This window comes from Armigeres subalbatus, chromosome 2 (assembly GCF_024139115.2).
Source record: "Armigeres subalbatus isolate Guangzhou_Male chromosome 2, GZ_Asu_2, whole genome shotgun sequence".
Classification (NCBI taxonomy): Eukaryota; Metazoa; Arthropoda; class Insecta; order Diptera; family Culicidae; genus Armigeres; species Armigeres subalbatus.
Window position 1 is genome coordinate 171,404,203 of NC_085140.1, and position 21,002 is coordinate 171,425,204.

The window sequence follows — 21,002 nt, forward strand, 5'->3', positions numbered from 1 at the left end:
AAATTTATTTACCCAAATGGAGGTATATTTCACTCAATTTCGACTTCAGGTAATAGAACTCAAAATTGGCTTCCCGTATTGAACTGGCGTCGTTGGATTGTTTCGCTCTTTTGTTTTTGACAACAGAAGAAAGAGTGGATGAAAGAGAAGAGAAAAAATAACTCAAAAGTAAGTTTTAAAAAAAACTCAACGCTGGGTACTTTTTTTTCTTCCGTGTACAAGGTTTTTAGAGGATTCAAATAATAAACATAAAATCTTCATTAAAAAATTGCGTTAGCAATTTTACGGCGTAAATAAAAATGTTTTACCGTCAATCTCTACAAAAGACACCTTCTCATATACATTTGCGCCAATAAGTCAAATCTGTTCTACCAGATCTCTAAAGTGCGGCATCTATACCAACGCGGCATCTCACCCGGGTTTACCCTAGTTATTGTGAACGTTTCGGGATTATTATTAAGGTACACTGGGGGAAGTGGAGAAGGAAAAGTCGATAGCTCATTCTAAAATTATTGTAAAACCAATTTGTATGATCTAAATGCAATTAATCATTATGGGGCACCAAAAACAGTCAATTATGCACCAATTTTGTGGTAATTCATACCATTTTGGTTTGAAAATTAGGTTCCAAGGAATTCTTGTAATACAGGGGTTAGACAAAAAGGTTGAGATAGGCGAAATTTTGTCGAAGTTCAAATCAGAAGAACATTGCGTAGAGTGATCCGATTTTGATAAAACCGGGACCATCGGACGCGAAAACTCTTCTGGTATACTGTTCTCATGAAAAACCTAAGATAGTCTCTTGGCCACCGGAGATGTTCCGGGTTTTTCGAGGGTATGTTAAAAATGCATTTTTTCTTCTGCTTGGCATTTTATGTAACGTTTGCTGTCATCATGTTTCATGCTTTCCCCAAAAACTAGAACTAATATGCTGACCAATGCTGGCTGCAGATCGAAAATTCGTTGGGTATACGCAGAGTTATGGCCATTTTCGTGAAAACGGTGCGGAATTGGCCATACATCCCAAACAAATGTCACTTTGCCAGAACACCCGGCACCTGTTACAAATTGGCCAAACAGTCTCACAGTCCTCAAAATGTATCTTTAATAAAGATCCTATATTCATCGTTTTGGGAAAACATGAATTTTGACACCCATATATGCATGGTTCCAGATGGTGCCAGAACCGGCACCTCCTGGAAGGTCCATTGAACCTGCTATAAGGGTGGCAGTGGACATTATTATTTTGGAAATGTTTCTGTAAGCATCATCTCGCAAAGCCATGAAGTAGATACCCATATTCGCATTATTCCGATTTGTTATCTTTTTATCGTTATCGTTATCGTTTTTACGGAAATGGTCATATTTCTGCGTATTATTTATGGATTCTCGATCTACAGCCAGCATTGGACGGCATATTAGTTCAAGTTCCTGTAGAAAGCATAGAACATGATGAAAGTAAACGTCACATAAAATGACACGCAGTGCAAAAAACGCATTTTGAACATACCATCGGAAAATCCGGAACATCTCCGGTGGCCAATGGCCAATCTGAGATTCTGCATAGGGACAGTATATGAGAAGAGTTTCCGCGTCCGATGGTCCCGGTTTTATCAAAATCGGATTTTTCTAGGCAAAGTTATGCTGATTAGTATATCAAGAAAATTTTGCCTATCTCAACCTTTTTGTCTAACCCCTGTAGCTAGGGGATGGCTGATTTTGCTTTCTAGAACACGTATGTAAAGTGTATGTAAAGACTGTATCTAGACCAACATTTGAAAAGGGCGTAACAGCCACTATGCACTCAAAATTAATCAATTTTTTTTTCTCACTAAGGGGAAATTATTTTTTTGTTTTTTTATGCCGAAGGGCTCAAATTTTTTTTAAATTTTTATGTTTTTGTAACTAAACCTTTACACGTTGTATTTTGAATTCATGCGGTACCGCGTAATAATAACCACGTAGAAATAAACCTCAGCGTAATCAACATTGCCTAGCAAACTGATAATTTTCTCCGTAAATCTGATCTCAAAAGTTTTCAAAGTTACAAAAAAATCAAAACTTTGATAGTAAAATTTTGAGCACCCCTACACCATGTCCGATGGAGCTCAAATTTGAATTTTGCATAGGGGCATATTTTAGAGCTTGGGAAATGTTTGCGTAACGTCAGGTTTTTAAATTCGATAGAAATTGTTTTCGCCATAAGAATTTTTTTCGAAGTCCCAAAACAGTCGATTTTTTTCAAAAAATAATTTTTAAAGTTTCATGCATTTTGAGTCCTTTGGCATCAAAATAAAAAAATAAAAATTTCCCCCTTGTGAGAAAAAAAAAGTTTTTTTGATCAATTTTGAGCATTCCTAAATCATGTCCGATTTAGCTCAAATTTTGCATAGGGGGATATTTTTGGCTACGAAAACGTTTGCATATCGTCCGGTGTTAAAATTCGATGAAAAAACATTTCATCATCATCATCAAGTCCCAAAAATAGTCCATGAAATTTTTTTTTTTCAATTTTTTTTTTAAACAACGCTAGATCTCGACGTTTCATGCATTTCTAAGTCATTTGGCATCAAAAACAAAAATTCGATTTTTGACTTTTCTTTTCATAATAAAACTTGTGAGCAATGTCGTTTTTTGAAATTCGATGACAATTTTTCCCCATACATTTCATTGGCACCTAATATGTTTATGCAATCATTATTTTAGACTGAATCAATACATTCAGATATATGGAATTTTTCACATTTTTAATATTCCCATCGCAGTGCTGATGCAGTGAATTTAAGCCCTCTCACAGCACATCCCGAGCAGGAGAAATTACCTCAATAATACCTCATTTTGTAGGCCTGGCCGCTTTTATGTTTGAACTACATTCATGATGTGCTTTAAACATTAATAATGACAAGAAAAGTGATAGATGTTGTCGAGGCTATCACTTTCCAGGATTCTTTCACGAACTGACTGTGTATGTGTACTAGACTAGACTAGCCTTACATAATAGGTAAAATATCAAAAAAATAATACCAAAAATTAATATGCAAAATACCTTAGGCATGACATGCTTTACCTAAACATAATAATTTATTATGCGTTTAGTATTGAAATACCTAAGCATGTTGGGCAGCCCTTACTTTGCACCGTTCAATGTGCAAAAACGATCCATAAATAACATCTGAATGTTTCATAAAACGCTACCATAAATCCATAAAACAGTTTGAGAGATTCCATAAAGAATATTTTTATGATCCATAAAACTTTGAAAAATTATCCATAAAATCTATATTTTGATCCATAAAATTTCAAATTTGCGCATTTTTTATCGTGTTGATGATCCATAATTTTAGTAATATGATCCATAATTTTGGTCATATGATCCATAATTTTGATAATGTAATCCATAATGCTTGGAAAGAAGGCCAATGAAACTATATTAATTGATCCACACATTTTATAAAATCTATGGATCATTTATCAAAGTTTATGGATCATAGGGTAAATGATGTATCTTGGACAAGCGCAGGACATTCATTAGAAAATATATCGAGATTGAATAGTATAAAACAATTGAAACCCACTAGGTTCATCCAAATACATAACCTATGATTAGTCTTGTATCTCCATTGCCCAATTTTTGAGTAAATTACGTTTACTAGGTGTAAACTGTGATAAACAGCGAACTGAAATATTTTCTTTTTGGACATCAAATATATAATTTCGACATGAAAAATGCATATATTTTGGACAGAGTCATTTTCTCCTAATTTAAAAATGGCCACCTACAGATCTCAATGGTATGACCTACCTACACGTATCCACATTCATTTAAATGCATTTATTTGCTTAACTGACATAGATTAAACCAGAAATTAACATTGTTTCGCAATCTTATCGATATCATTGAAAACAGCCTAAAAGTTGGCAATTACCTAATGGTTCATCCATGTACTGTACATGGGGTGACCAATAAATGTCTGATGCATAAAAACATAACTTCATTTTGGTCACTCCTTTTTCATCCGTCTCAAGTTCAATGTTAAGCGATTGGAATATGTTAGTATCTCAATTACAATTAAACTTTGGCCGCAGGACCTCAAGATTGCCGCTTGAACCAATTTAAACGTGTTTCAGGTGCATGTTACGAAGAGTCCTATAATGCATATTCTCCTGCATACTGGCGTCCAGCAGGCTCTTTGGTAGAAAGCTTTACATTTTAGATAATTTTAAAGATAAATAATAGTTGATTTGTGAATTCTCATCAGGAGACGCTAGAGTTGAGGTAAAAGTATGCAATGATCATACTTTCGATAAAAATTTTCCTACACATTATCTAAAATTGATCGAAGAAGCTCAGGCTTGTCCAAAATATGTACATGTCCAAAATATATCATTTACCCTATCACCAAAACTATGGATCATTTGAACAAAGTTATGGATAATAGGACTAAAATTATGGATCATATTACTGAAATTTTGGATCATCATCACGATAAAAAAAGCGCAAATTTGAAGTTTTATGGATCAAAATATAGTTTTTTGTGGATCATTTTCCAAAGATCTATGGATCATTTGTCATATGTTTATGGGAAAATAGCAAGAATTGTATTGTTTTTCTTGACCATGTTAATGGAACATATTTCCCTATTAATTGCTAAATTTTAGCTTAGTTATGGATCAAAAAAATATTCTTTATGGAATCTCCTGAACTATTTTATGGATTTATGGTAGCATTTTAAGGAACATTCAGATGTTATGGATCGTTTTTCATTTTTTTATGGATCCGTCTTTATTGTTTATATGCAAAAGTATGTTTTGCCAAGCATGTTGTGCCTAAAGCATTTTGCATATTAATGTTTGGTATTTTACCTCTTATGCAGGGCTAGTTCATACCAATTTCTGTTATCAAGGTCGTCGCTCCGGATTGATCAAAATGCTCGGAACGGGTGCAGTTGACCACCACAAACGTCAAAACAGAGACTAACCCGCTGGTAAGCTGGCGACCATTACTGCTCGCGGAAAACTGGATACGCGATGTACTTATACTGCCAATGTATAATTTCTATACGAATCTTTATTGTTGTTTCCTCGATTTTGTCAATCTTACTAGATTTTTTATGTTAGGAAATAATCTATGAACTATGATATAACGAACAGATTCGCTGAAGTAATGAAGAAAATCCATCCAGCCGTTTTCAAGCTGCGCGAATACAAACATCAACCAATCCATTTTTAATAAACAGAGAAGATGGTGGTAGCACATGCTGTGTCAAGTAATTTGTAACCAATGCAACCTTGCCGCATCTCAACAACAGCTGTTAGGTTGAGCGCTTAATCCGGACTCGACCTAATATTAAATCATGCGATGAGGTCCGGTCCATTAATTTTGATTTGTTTTGCACTGATTCATTTACCCTAGCTCATTTAGGCACGAGGCGGAAATGTTGATGCCGATGAAAATTCAAACAACAATAGACCTGAAGGGGTTCCATATGATATTTAACCTGCTGAAAAATCGATCAGATAATTTGATCAAGGATCCTCGTTTTTATATGAACGGATTAGTGGAATTATGAGAACACGTGGTTGTTCTACTAATGTTCAAATTATTCCAATTTTAAGCTCCTGCAAATCGATTCTCATATCAGAATATAAGCGATATTTTCATTCATTGGCTTTATTCATTGACTCCTATTAGTGTAGAGAAATATCTTAACAAAGCAATTTGATAGTATAATTTTTCACGACATAAGTCACTCATATCGATACTGTTGACCGTGTTTTGAACTACAGTAATATCCCGATTTTATCACCCCCTGGTAAATTTTGGGGTTGATGGGGTTGATAAAACAGTGCATGTGACAAAATCGTATTTTTTTTCAAGTTTTTGGTTCATTTTACTAATATGAATCATTTTATGCCTTAGAAAGGCAAAATGCGTGAACGGTACCCGTTATTTCTTGTCAAAAATGCATACAAAATCATTCCCAGGTACTCAAAAGACATTCATAATAAACTACAGGCGGTGAAAGTAATTTCATGAAAATCATTGTTGATGGCGGTATTATTTACGAAAATAAAAAGAATGACTAAAAGTTTCAATTTTTTTGGGGTGGCAAAATCGGGTCGAAAACGTGATAAAATCAGGGGTAGACAAAATCGGAGAGTGACAAAATCGGGTCAACACTGTATAAGTATACTTCCAAATCTCATCAGTTGGTTGTCAATAAGTGTGGTTTCGTATATTTTTTGCCTTTCTCGTACAACTAAGTTGTACCGAAAGGCTATCATTTCACTCCGATAATGAACTTTTTATAGAAGCCTCTGAGACCCATAGTATTATATACCAATCGACTCAGCTCGACGAGCTGAGCACATGTCTGTCTGTCCGTGTGTATGTATGTGTGTATGTGTGTGTATGTGTGTGCACAAAAGCTATAAAAAACATTAGACAACTTTTTGTATAGTAATCCTTAACCGATTTTCTCGCAACAAGTTTCATTCGACAGGGGACAAAGCCTTGTTGATCACTATTGAATTTTATAACGATCGGTCATTGCGTTTAAAAGTTATGAAGAAAATGGTACATCGAACCATATAAGCTCCATATAAGGTTGGTGTCTCAACTAAATGCGAGAAAGGCACCACCAACGCTAGGTGGATTAATCTGGGTTTTTAATGTATAGTAGATGTTACCAAAGGTCAACCTGGGCGCACCAATATTTACTAGCTGTAGGTCGTTGCCATTGTTTGGTAGCTGAAATCTTCCAACCAACTATGAGACGGAAGAAGTCCTTCCTACTGATCTGAGCTGTCGTCTTACTAAAATGTAGCAATTCTCATTTTTCTTTCTATGAGTCCTTTGAGTCCACATGTCCATTGGATTCCTTAAATTGTATTCTGTCCACTTCGATTAACCGATGTGTCACCTAAACAAGAAAGAGTCGACCCTAAGAAGCTAGTTGAGCTAGCGTGGGGCGTTTGCACGTCCAAATTACTGAATCCGAATAACTTAGGTGCACATTCCGGAAAACTTCCCGATCCAATTCCAAAGAATTTTCAATGCAAATTTAAAAAAAATATGCATCGAACAACTTGTGGAAACTAAATGTCATTTGGACGAACAAACCATTAAGCTGAAATCCATCTGGCCGAAAGTCATTGGTCCGAAAATGCTATAAAAAAAACTAATAACGGCGCCGGTCACGTCCTTACAGTGAGTAAGAAAAAAATAAGGAACATTAGTAGGTGGTTTTTGTTATTTAGATACTGTGATTACCTCTGCACCACCGCAAAAATCACAGGAAGAAGCTTTTGCTACTGGGTAGGTATCGTTGGATTTAGATTTACACCGGCCGCACGCACATCTTCCTCGATTGCACACAGCCAGCGACTGCGGGGTCTACCCCTGAGTCTCCTCCAGGTTCTCTGCATCTTTTTTGGTGGACTCTCTTTCGACATGTTTTCTATATGTCCAGCCCACTGTAATCTGCCGTATTTTATCAGCCTGCCGATGTCTGCATTTTTGTACTCTTGATACAGCTCGTGATTTATGCACAGTCTACAGACAAGGAAAAAACTAGCTCTAAACACATAGTTGATTCGTTCAGTCGCCCTGTACGCCCATGAAGTATGGACGTTAGGGTGGCTCAAATTAGTATGGGAAAAACTTTTTCAATTTTTTTGATGGGCCGCCCTCTTATTCGGTTCTATTTGATGCCCTGATGCTCTGGACAAAATTTCAGCCAAATCGGTCAACGTTTGGGCAGTGCTAAACTCGTTGGAAGTTTATATGCAAAAATGTATGCAGAAACATCCAAAAACAGTGAATTGCAGTTGGACGGCACAACTTACGATAAAGAACTATAATACTCATTCAGAACTTGAAGAATTTAATACAGAATGTTATGCAGAAAACCGCGAGAAGATTAAAGTATGCCCAGCTAAGTTATTAGCATTTCTCTGAAGTGGGGTTTGAGCAAATTTCATTTCTTTTACCTTTGAAAAGAAATAAATTCACTCCTACAACACTCCAGTAAAATGATCATATCTTTGCCTAATAAACTCTAATCTTCTCGCGGTTTTCAGCATAAAAATCTGCATTTAATTCTACAAGAACTGAATGAGTATCATTGTTGTTGATCGTAAATTGTGCTTTCCAACTGCAAATCATTGTTTTTGGATGTTTCTGCATACATTTTTCCATATAAACTTCCAACGAGTTTAGCACCGCCCAAACGTTGACCGATTTGGCTGAAATTTTGTCCAGAGCATCAGGGCATCAAGTAGAACCGAATAAGAGGGCGGCCCATTAAACATTTGGAAAAAGTGTTTTTTGAGCCACCCTAATGGACGTATAAAAATGCAGACTATCGAATTCTTGGAGAGTTTGGGTGGAAATGCTTGGCAGCGTGGTAGAAAATTGTGAATGAAACATCATTTTCTACCACGCCGCCAAGTATTCACGATTTGAAGCTTGGAACATGGAACTGCAAGGCACTAGGCTTCGCAACCCTACAACTTCTTCAACTATAGCATCATCAATGTGCACTGCTTATACGAAGGGAGACCCGACGACGAGAAAGAAGCGTTCTTTGCACAGCTGGAGCAGACATACGATGGATGCCCACTGTGGGACGTCAAAATCGTCATCGGCGACATGAACACTCAGGTAGGAAGGAAGGAAATGTACAGATCGGTCATTGGACCGGATAGTCTACATACCGCATCAAACGACAAACACCAACGATGCATAAACTTTGCAGCCTCCCGCGGAATGGCAGTCTGAAGCACTTTCTTCCCCCGCAAGAATATCCACAAGGCCACATGGAAATCACCTATTCAAGAAACGGAAAACCAAACCGACCACGTTCTAATCGACGGTAAATACTTCTCCGACATAACGAACGTACTCACTTACATCAGTGCGAATATTGAATCCGAACACTACCTCGTTGCGGTATGTCTGCGCTCAAAACGGTGTAAGACTACGCGCAGCAGCTGGAAGTGGTACTCCCAACGGAAAAGCAGCTAGGTGCAACGTCTCTTGAAGATGACTGGAGAGATATTCGACCCACCATTGGAATCACCGCAGCCACTGCACTAGGCACGGTGCCCCGGATCAAAGAAACGACTGGTATGACGGCGAATGTGAGCAGTTAGTTCAAAAGAAGAATGCAGCATGAGCGAGATTGCTGCAACAGCGCACGAGGGCGAACGAGGCACGATACAAACGGGCGCGGAACAGACAAAACTCGATTTTCCGGAGGAAAAAGCTCCAAAGCCCCGCTAATAAGTTACGAAATTTCTATGAAAAGTTAAACCGTTCACGTAAGGGCCACGTGCCACAACCCGATATATGTAAGGACATAAACGGGAACCTTCTTACAAGCGAGCGTGAGGTGATCCAAAGGTGGCAGCAGCACTACGAAGAGCACCTGAATGGGGATGTGGCAGACAACTGTGGCGGTGTGGTAATGAACCTAGGAGCACGCGCGCAGGACATATGGCTTCCGGGTCCGAATCTCCAGGGCATCCAGGAGGAGATCTGCCGGCTGAATAACAACAGCAGGAACAGGAGCCGCCTCGCAGCTTAGTGCTCATTTAGCACTTCCACAGTTATTAACTGTCATGGGTTCGAATCTCAGCCCCTCCATCAAAACCCTTGTCAGTCGCCGGAAGCGCAGTTCGTACGGTGGCGTTTTGGGCAGAGTGTAAAATAATCGAAAATTTTTGGTGAAGTCCGTTTTTCTTCATTTGTCAGTTCACTTCCTACATATTCATAGTCGGCTCTGGACAGTCAATATTCAGTTGAATATTAGTCATTGAATATTAATGCACATTTTACAAATTGATAAATTATCTGAAATCTGAACACGTTTCAAATGAGTAAAGTGATTTATCACACAGGACTGAATCCGATTTTCATCCGCGAGGCACATTCAAAGGTAAACATCAACATAAACAATGCTAATAATGTTTTTTTCTGCACATAGTAAACACACTCAGTGACAGTCGAATGAATGAGTTCGTGGAGTAGTCGTCTGACTATGTCATTCTATGTTTTGAATATTCATGCGATGTTTGTCAAAATTCGGACCGAAATTGCTTCATGAAGATGAATATTTCAAGCTCTGGTTTTGGGAGACGCGCCTAACCGACACGGCTGCCTGATGACAACTGACAAAACTGTTTCTCTCGGAGGCATTCCTCCAACGTGAATCTATGACAAAAGGTCGAAAGACATATGGTCGAAAGGACAAAAGGTCGAAAGACAAAAGGTCGAAAAGACAAAAGGTCGAAAGGACAAAAGGTCGAAAAGACAAAACGTCGAAAGGGACAGAAGGTCGAAAAAGACAACAGGTCGAAAGGGACAAAAGGTCGAAAAGGACAAAACGTCGAAAGGGACAAAATTTCGATCAAGAACAAATTGATAACAAGTTGGGTGTTTGTGCTATGCATTTAACTTCAAGCAGAAATAATAATACACTCATCTCATTAATCAAAGTTGCAGAATGAGCCATTTTCAAAGAAGGAGAAACTATAACTATTTTTCTTAGAAATAAAGCAGATTGTTGATTTTGGAAAAAAAATAAAACTTGTATTGCGCGAGACAGAGTTGTCCTTTACAGTTGGCAAAAAAATGCCCTTCAATTTTTCACTATTTTTAACAATTTAAATAAAATGCATTCAATGAGTACAAATAATAGATGGATATCAAGGTTTTCTAAATGTCACTTCAATCTGTCAAGATAGAGCACGCCGCAGGCGCACACATTGATATATTTGATGTGCGGTGTGCGCCATTTTGACAGATCGATGTGATATTTAGAAAACCCAAACATCCATCTAATAGTTGTACTCACTGAATGAATTTTAATTAATTGTTAAAAATTGTGTAATTTTGATCTTATTTATCTTTTGTTTTATTCGACCTTTTTCCATTTCGACCTTTTGTCTCTTTCGACCTTTTATCCCGTTCGATCTTTCGTCTTTCGACCTTTTGTCCCTTTCGACCTTTTGTACTTTTCGACCATTTGTCCCTTCGACCTTTTGTCTTTCGACTTTTTGTCCTTTCGACCTTTTGTCCCTAACCCCTCCAACGTACCTCGATAAATGGCAGCCGGACAAAGCAACGATCATTGGATACACACCATACGGACAAATGGACACAATGGACTCACGATGAAATGAACTGGCAAACGATAACAATAACGAATTAGATTTCTTTATGAAAAATGTTTCTTTTATAATTACAATTTTCGCTTTTAATAGTGCTAATTTATTTTTGTTTTGTGGAAAATTCTTAATTGTTTATGAAAATTTTGCATTATTTGTGGAAACTTCATGTTTATTTATTGCTGAAAAAAATCTAATTTTTAGGAGCAGATTTTATTCTAGTCAATGTTTTTAAGTTTATGTTGTACAATATACAACAGCGCGCATGTTCAAACGAATATCTTAAGACCTAATACTAAAATAATTGAACGACCCTGAAAAGAAATTGTACTACTCTAATACATATCGAAATAAGTGATACATCTTAGGACTAAAAGTAAGTTGAATATCAAACTTTGTTTATCTGAAAGATCGGCAAACATTATTTACGCTCAAAATTTTAAAAAGCTTCCACCTTTTACGCTCTGATTCAGTTTACGCTCCTCCTTTTGGGCGCATACAAGTTTTCCATTACAAAATGTTATGGAGTTGATGTTTAGTATACCAGTCACCAGAGAAAGTTTTTCTACAAAGACAAACTCCCGAGGAAAATCGGTTAAATTTTACACGTTTCTGTTTTCAGGCTCAGTGCATTTACATCGACTCATTATACGAACAGTGTAATGTCATAAAAAAAACAAAGTATTTAACGCTAATCAAAATATATTAATTATTAAGCCAAATATTCTTGGTAAAGCAATAATTAAAATTTATTGAGAGATAATTTTGCAAGCATTATTCCACCGAACTGAATTGGCAACAATTATTGACAAGCACTAGCTCTTCACAGGCGTGCCAATAAACTGGAGTGAGCAATTGGCAATCGTGTTAGTACCGAACTGCTTAGTAGCGCACAACAATACCTCATACAAAACAAAACGAGACCATTTTCAGGCTACTCACCGTAGTTATGATTGCTCTTGAAACCTGTAACGAAAATCAACATCTTAATAAAGTGGATAAACATACTCTCGAATGGAAATCACTTCACATGGGGTGCCCAACTGTAGTGTCATCGTTTCGTCCGTCGATTACTGGTCTGATGAGTTGCGCAAAGTGTGGCACCAGTACAAACGTCGTTGACCTATGGCGTGTTAAGTGATAGCAATATTTCACAATTGTTACAAAAGTCGTCAATTAAAATAGAGCAATGTTTAAAAGTCGATAGAAAATTCACCATTGTTTTTATTTGTACTTTACTTGTTTATTTGTTTGTGGATGCTTAGTCTTCGTCATTCCAAAATCCAATTATTAAGGACGAATTTGTATTGTTTAAATTAAATCAAACAACACTACATGAGCACATACAATACATATACGTATGTATATCAAAATAGTTATGACATAAATATATTTGCAATCACAATCCGTTTTAAAGCACATGACCTTCTTTTCATAATGTTTCTACTCTATTGCACACAAAATGCAACTTTATCAACATTTTCACAGCAATTCGCAATAAATCCATGTCCGAATCCTAAGGTACATCAACTATCCGTAATTAAACCTCGACGGGTACTACTTCCCCGGACGGCATCATCCAACCAGTCCACGCTAGCATTTAGCTCTGATTGAAATCAACTTCATATTAATTCATCACTCTCGAAGAATGTTGCAAAAGTTCACTAGTTCACGCGGTTGCATGCAAGACCCCGCGCGCCTGCCTGGTGCTAATGCACATTCCCAGCCATCCAATCCGAACAGCCCATCGCATCTAGGTGGGCACCACATGCTGGCTTGGCCGCAAAGCCACAAAAGCAACAGCACGCTACGCGCGATGGTGCTGCCGAGCGAACTTGTCAGAATTACTGTTTCACTTGAACCGGTAAAACCTATTAGCAGAGGAGCTAATTGAGGCAGAGGTTACCGTCGCGTCGCGGGATCTATTGGTGTAACTATATGGGCAGTGGATGCGATCGTTGGTTGGTGCCGTTCCTGCAGTCTTACCGGTTTGCCACACTAGTTATGAGGCGACTTAAAGCGTGCCGGCAAAGTGAGTAGGTGTCGGATGCACACCAAAGCATGCATTCGTTGACGACGGAGACGTTTGAAGACAACAGACATATAAATGGCCACACGGATGGGTAAATAATGGATTTCTCACGTGAATATATGAAGCATTAAAACATCGGTGGTAAGTGAAGCATTTAACTATGGAAAATATGGGAAAAAGGTTCAGAACGGTACAAACGTTTTAGAAAATATTGTGCGACCTATGCATGAAAGGCATTTAAATTACACACGAAACGGTTTTAAGCTTCAGAGAAAAGATAATGTCCATATACCACGTGGATAGGTTTTGATCTGTTTTGGGTACCCCTTCCCCTGCGTGGACAATGTAGTCAAAATTTCAAAATGTTTAACATGAATCGTCAAATGTAAGCTTTTTGGACCCTTTGTGCTCCTTTATTCTTTTGATTAACCTAACTATTGTTGGATGAAATCAAATACTTTCACCGGCGAGACAATATCAACATCCATTGTACAGCCACAATCAAAAGTGTCCAAAAATTTAATTTCATATGCTTCAATTATTCCTTTCACTGTAGCTTGGAGCGTAAACGGAACCCTCCAGAGTATGTATCAACTATAATGCACCGCTTATGATATTACTCCAAAATGGTATCGCTTGTGCCACATGGCACAGAGATGGTGTATGCGAAAAGCCAACAAGCAGTCCAGTACAGCAAGCGGCAGCTTTAGACGTCGGCGACCGGCGGTCTTTTTGCTTTCTTCGAGACCGTTATTAACCACACTGTGAAGGTCTTTAAAAAATGTTATTGCAAATTCATAAAACCCTATTGTTGCACTTCCGCATTGGCGGTGCACGAGAGCACCGAAACAGTTGGTGAAAAGAGTTTAACCAATGCAAAAATCAATTTAAAAGAAATCTACCCCGCGAGCGTGAAAGCGAAAAACTGGTATACTGGGAAGGTGGAAACCAACTAAAAGTCTTGTTGGCTGGTATCTCGCCATCCCGGACACCACCAGGATAGTAAGATCGGAATTATGTCTTGTTAAATCGAGTAAGACAGGTTCCATTGAGCTTACAACGTTACATTAAAGTCGGAGGCGTTGTATGTGTAACTGAAAGAAAACTATCCCTCACGTAGTAGTTTTTATTCAACACCTACGGTAAAAGTTGATTGAGGTTGCCTACTCCACTTGTACTTTTCGTCAACACTGAAGAATGTGATCTGATTAACACCTCCCCTCTTCGGACGGGTATTGAAGCTATCCGCAAAGAGTTGTTTTTTTGGCTTAAGACTCTTTGTCAATTTCAGGCACACGTTTCTCACAGCTGAGTCAACATTCTCTAACGTGGATGACCTTCAGGATCCAGTTTTTGGTGGATTCGGAAATTTCAGTCTGGTGTCTGGTCACATATTTGGTACCGGGCAGCCGACACAAAGTCTTCGTGATTCACATAAAAAATCACTTATAAATACATTATAAGTCATTATCTAGAGCTGCGACGGTTATTTTTAACAGAGGTTTTATTCCCGTCAGTGAAGTCACAAGGAATTCGTTTGCTCCAACTTTTACCATTTCATAACATAGCAAATAGTGATTTCATTAGATTGCAAGCCTATAAAAAGAATTCGTCATCGATTTGGCAAAAAGTCTATTCTCAGCTTAGAAACCTCACAGTTATCAACCGTGGAGATGCTTAATTTATACTAAGCTACGAGTCTTTTATATCCCCGTTGTAAAACGGGATGTCAATGAAGGAGAAGAAGTTCAAAATGAAGAAAGCCATTCAGAAGAAGCTGTGAGTTCGGCGAACTTTTGGTCGAGTGAATTAGCAGCGCCGCTAGACAATATCTTTCGTCGGTCAATAAGTAATAGATGCAGATTAATGATGGGATGCGAGCCGGAAAAGGTCAAGCGTGCAGTTAATAATAACATGATGACGATGAATGACTTATGATGGAATTATAAAGATACGCTATATGTTGCCATTCGATATTTAAGATAGAAGACACATGCAGACGTCCGTCCACGAAAGAAAAATGAATGGATTTTCGAGGTAAGTATACATGCTCGCCATCATCCGTGTCCGAAATCTTGTGGATCCGGATCTCGCTAATTCTGTACTTTCCGGAATGAAAGGAAGGGAATTTAAGCTACTTCAGTTATGACGATGCAGTCTGACACAAAAACAAGAGGAAATATTCATAAGACTTCTCTCGAGATTTAAATATGACCAACAGAGCGTGTGAGAAAGATGATTTTTAAAATATGTCGTGAGTGTCCGATCCTGTAGGTTGATTGTGATTTTTGATTCATCAGCAGCCGCTGAGTTGTGAGGCCGACGGAGGTCTTTTGCAGCTTAGCCAGCATTGCATCTGTCTAGCGGACTATAGTCATGGGTTCGATTCCCATCGAAGGATAGTGGTTGTCTTCAACATATATTTTTCGAATAAAATCTTTCATGTGTTCTTTATATGTATATCGAATTTTCAAGCATGGTGTTATTATTGCATCCTCAACCTATTTTTCACATCCAAATTTCGATGATGTGTTTGGCTTGCTTATTCGAATTCCAATCCAGCTTTTTACGTGACGGTGTCACAATGTTTTAAATAACCCCATTTGACACATGCTGTGTCCATTATAATTTGGTCGGAGGGCTACCAAACCGCACCAAGCGGCTTTTTTATTGACTTGTGATGTTTTGTTCGTAAAAAAATAGAAGGGTTGTGTACAAGACACGATCGCAAGGTAAATATTGGATAACGTAAGGATATTATTGTAACACAATACGCATTGTAGTTTATTATGATTATAGTTTTAGTGTTAACTAAAGTATTATTGTTTTGTTGCTTAAAATATGAGTATGGTTAAGTATCTGAGACACATTTGATCAAACATGTTGTAGTTTGTGGAATCTTGAAGGAAAATTTCAAAAGAAAGAACCAATTTGATGGTCCTTGTGCAAAACCAGATCCAAACCATACAAGAAAATTTCACTGGAGTGCCGCTGACGTCAACGATAGCCACTCGATAGTTTGCCGCTAAACCGCTACAGATGCAGAAACCACCGACATCGATGCTAGGACCGATCATCGTACAGAAATGACGTGTGAGCACAAATGGGAAAATGGTGGGCAACAAGGCCCGTTACCTACATCATTCTGATGTCCGTGTTGGGAATGCATGAATAGGATTGGTTAGTTCTGATACTTTCACTGGATAGGACAAGAATTGAAATTTTCAATAGTTAATCGTAAACAATCCAAAATTTTAATGAAATTGTCAAATTTCCGGAGAGTTTCCAAGTCGATTGATATATAAATCTCGAAAATCCATCGATAGATAAAGGTTCTACTGACGTTCAAAGTCTTACATAATTTCGTGACAGTTCTCAATTTTAGGTTCTGATTTGACACCCAGTACCTTCGGGTAAGACGTTGTCCAGCGTAAAAAAACGCAAATTTTTCCATATCAATTCATACGTATATTCGTCATACATTCGTCATCCTCAGTTATGGAGTTGAGGGATATCCTATACAATTTATTATCAGTAAAATCTGCTAAACGAAAGCTTGCACTGAACAAGGTAATTTTTTGTAGGTGCGATTTGGTTGAACCCCGGCCATTTGTTTAGGGATCAATCATAGCAACCAGTGATTCGAAAGAGTTTTTATGAAAACATAAATTCAAAAATGCTCCTGAGTGGTTCAATATTTATATCAATTATTTCTTCATGAAGTATTGTGCTTCATCTTATTTTTAGGTATGTGCAAATCTTGGTCATTTACAAGCAAATCTAAGTACTCAGAAGGTTTCTGGACAACAATTTTAGGCAGATGGGTATCATCAATTATTTTATTGAATAATCGCTCTTTGATGACGATAGAAACGATCATATTAAATATTTGGCAATTAAACGAAGAAAGGGTAAATCGGAGCAATAGATCATAATCTATAGCATATAGCACATAGGAATTTTGTTCTAACATTTGATAAAAAATTTCAATATGAAATATTATAAAACCCTGATTAATCCACCTAGCGGTGATGGTGCCTTTCTCGTGCAAATATAAAATAGTATTTTGACCAGAACTTCAGAGCCCATAGTCCGATCTGGCTAATTTTCAATAGGAAACATCTGAAATCTTGCAATTTATTTACATCCTCAAAACATCATGCAAATTATGATCTATCTGCATTGATTATTGCAGTGTGAAACACGGACATCAACGACGGGGAGCGATCTTGATCCTACGAGAAACCAGTTTCCACCATCACCCACGCGTGAATGTTTTCTATTTGAAACACAATTTCATCTGTTCATATTAGTTTGGTCTCGCATTAACATGTGCAAATGATTGAAAGTTGAGAAACAAATATATTATCAAAGGCTACTTTGATTAGACGTATAACATCTGTCTGTATACAGCATCTCCAAAGACTAATTAAGACGTCACTGTCGAGCTCCTCGGAGGGACCACTTCTAGTACTGCAATAGGTCCCTCGGTACCCAAGTTTGACGTCTTGATGAATACCTTTGCTTCCATCAACTTTGCAATGCAGTAGCCTATGGCAACAAGCCAATGTTTGGAACGAAACCGTTTGTTTTTTTTTTTGGTAAATATATTCCGAGCAAATCCGAAGAAAAAAACTACGCGAAATGCACTAGACGAAATATAAGACAGATTTTCACTTTACTCAGCCCAAAAAAGGATTCAAGGGGTTTTTAGGTCGAAGCCAGTCTAGACTCCTGGTCAATACTACTATTGGAATGTGGAAATCTCATATCTGCGGCTTAATGGTTCAAATAGAATGATTCTTCCCTCCACAGTTACGCCAAGTAATGCTTCGCAATATGTCTTCCTGTCATGATAATCTTGTGACTAACTCAAGGACTATCTACTATTCCATTACTGCAAAACCAGAAAATTGTAGGGTTGTTTAGAAGGAGCAGTTTTCGAATCCGTCTTTTCTTGTCGAAGTCAGTGATCATAAATACTATGGCTACTCTACGGCCGATCTTAGTTGGTAATAGTTGGCTCATCGAATTAAAAACGACGATACAGATCTATCGAATCATTTTCTGACTATGGATTTGGTGGAAAAACGACCGTTTTACGAAAATATTGAGTGGGTAAACTATATGAAAGGGTATACAGAGACTTTCTGGAATTTATGAACGAATATATATATATATATATACAACAATAAAATAACGATTCCATGTAACTGATATTACGAGAACTAAAACTATTTTTAAAAAAAAGATACAGACGAGCAGACTCAGACATGCCTTATATGCACGGATAGGTGTCTGAAATCAGAGTGAGTTGTAAGACTTCCACAAAATCTACTGTTCTCAACTTCTTGATCATTTATTATTTCTTCAAAATTAGATTTACTTTTCTGCTGTTGGCCAAGGTCAGCCTAAAATGATCAAAGATACAGATTAAATTATTAAAAGGAAATTATCCGATCCAATCTTCAGTGAGCACCAATGAGAATAGATAGAAGGTGATGAAGAAGACCAAATGCAAGTGTATTAGTGGATGATGGAAAATGTAAACAGCAAATGGTGACGTACATATTTGCACGGCTGCTTATGGGAGCTCGTTCGAATGTAGTAGTGAAAGCTTTTTCGCCATACACGAAAGGCACGCACACAATATATGGATTTCCATACCTTAGTATTTATTTTCATTGAGTGACGATCTGGAACTCTAGCACGCGAAACATCATAGAGAGTGTCTGTAACCGTATTCTCCTACACACCTAGCGAACATATAGATCATTCGCCATTAGATTATAGCAATGATGGATTATTGAGTGCTGACATTACAAGTTCCATTCAAATATAGAAAATGAACTCTAATTATTGACACTTGACATATTCACATTTGAGACCCTAGAAAAATTAAATGGTTTCTGAAAAAAAAATTAATTCGAGAGGGTTCGAAAAAAATTCTTTCATAAATTTTGTCTCTGGGGGGGGGGGGGTTATGTCCAAAACTCCCCCCGTGGCTACGCCATTGTGCTAGGCCAGCGGTTCTCAACCTGGGGTACCTTCGCTGGTCTTGGGGTACCTCGGACAAAAATCCATAATGGCGGACGTATTACAATTTCAATCAGAGCTTTTTGATAAAGTTTTGATAATTGTGTATTTTTTTATTTCAAAACTTTGTCTTGTACATAATATGCATGGCGATCAGTAGATCAAACCCAACAGCGTATGGAGGGCTGCGAAACAAAAGATTAAACAAACAAAACGTCGAATGATCAAATTTAAAAGATCTTCAATGCAATCTACCAGATCTATACAAAACATCCTTCTACACTTCTCGAAAGCCTTCTTCAGAGTAGCTCGAATGCCTCTTTTCAAGTTGTTCAGAAGCCTTCTTGCAAAACCCGAGCAGCACATGTCAGGAAAAAATGGTTGCAGCAACTTTATAGTGACTAAATCTGGTCACATATGAGTTGTCCTAGCCAATGTGGAACACCCGTGCTGCTAGGGAAGGTTCGGAAGCCTCTTTTCACGAGGCCTATGTCTCCTTCCAAGATACCCGGAAGCCTCATTTTAAGAGAGTCAGAAGACTTTTTTCAAAAAGCTCGGATCGATCCTTTCAAGAGGATCGGAAGTTTTTTTTTATCAAAAAGCTCGGAAGCCTCCTTCAAGAGGCTCGGTAGGTTCTTTTAAAAAACCTCCTTTCACGAAGCTCGGAAGCCTCCTTTCAAGAGGCTCGGAAGCCTCCTTTCAAGAGGCTCGGAAGCCTCCTTTCAAGAGGCTCGGAAGCCTCCTTTCAAGAGGCTCGGAAGCCTCCTTTCAAGAGGCTCGGAAGCCTCCTTCAAGAGGCTCAGGCCTCCTTTCTAGAGGCTCAGAAGCCTCCTTTCAAGAGGCTCAGAAGCCTCCTTTCAAGAGGCTCAGGCCTCCTTTCAAGAGGCTCAGGCCTTCTTTCAAGAGGCTCAGCCTCCTTTCAAGAGGCTCAGAAGCCTCCCTATCAAGAGGCTCAGAAGCCTCATTTCAAGAGGCTCAGAAGCCTCCTTTCAAGAGGCTCAGAAGCCTCCTTTCAAGAGGCTCGAAGCCTCCTTTCAAGAGGCTCAGAAGCCTCCTTTCAAGAGGCTCAGAAGCCTCCTTTCAAGAGGCTCGAAGCCTTCTTTCTTGAGGCTCATAAGCATCCTTTCAAGAGGTTCAAAATCCTCCTTACACGGAGGTCAGAAGCCTCCTTTCAAGAGGCTCGGAAGCCTCCTTTCAAGAGGCTCAGAAGCCTCCTTTCAAGAGGCTCAGAAGCCTCCTTTCAAGAGGCTCAGGAAGCCTCCTTTCAAGAGGCTCAGGCCTCCTTTCAAGAGGCTCAGAAGCCTCCTTTCAAGAGGCTCAGAAGCCTCCTTTCAAGAGGCCTCAGAAGCCTCCTTTCAAGAGGCTCAGAAGCCTCCTTTCAAGAGGCTCAGAAGCCTCCTTTCAAGAGGCTCAGAAGCCTCCTTTCAAGATGCTCAGGAAGCCTCCTTTCAAGAGGCTCAGAAGCCTCCTTTCAAGAGGCTCAGAAGCCTCCTTTCAAGAGGCTCAGAAGCCTCCTTTCAAGAGGCTCAGAAGCCTCCTTTCAAGAGGCTCAGAAGCCTCCTTTCAAGAGGCTCAGAAGCCTCCTTTCAAGAGGCTCAGAAGCCTCCTTTCAAGAGGCTCAGAAGCCTCCTTTCAAGAGCTCAGAAGCCTCCTTTCAAGAGGCTCAGAGCCTCCTTTCAAGAGGCTCAGAAGCCTCCTTTCAAGAGGCTCAGAAGCCTTCTTTCAAGAGGCTCAGAAGCCTCCTTTCAAGAGGCTCAGAAGC

At 38.5% G+C, this 21,002-nt stretch overlaps 1 protein-coding gene across 10 annotated transcripts in view; it reads right to left on the minus strand.

Moving 5' to 3' along the window:
• LOC134211202 (collectin-10-like) overlaps positions 1-21,002 on the minus strand; it is a 206,892-nt gene that overhangs the window by 129,936 nt on the left and 55,954 nt on the right. For 8 of the 10 annotated variants that reach the window (XR_009978969.1, XR_009978973.1, XR_009978970.1 and 5 more), the window contains one exon: positions 12,115-12,138. The exons of the other annotated variants lie outside the window; for them this stretch is intronic. Coding sequence is in view for 1 of the 8 variants with exons in the window: in XM_062687882.1 (XP_062543866.1) it covers positions 12,115-12,138 (24 nt within the window). In the remaining 7 variants the exon portion in view is untranslated. The remainder of the gene's footprint in view (positions 1-12,114; positions 12,139-21,002) is intronic. 10 annotated transcript variants of the gene reach the window in all.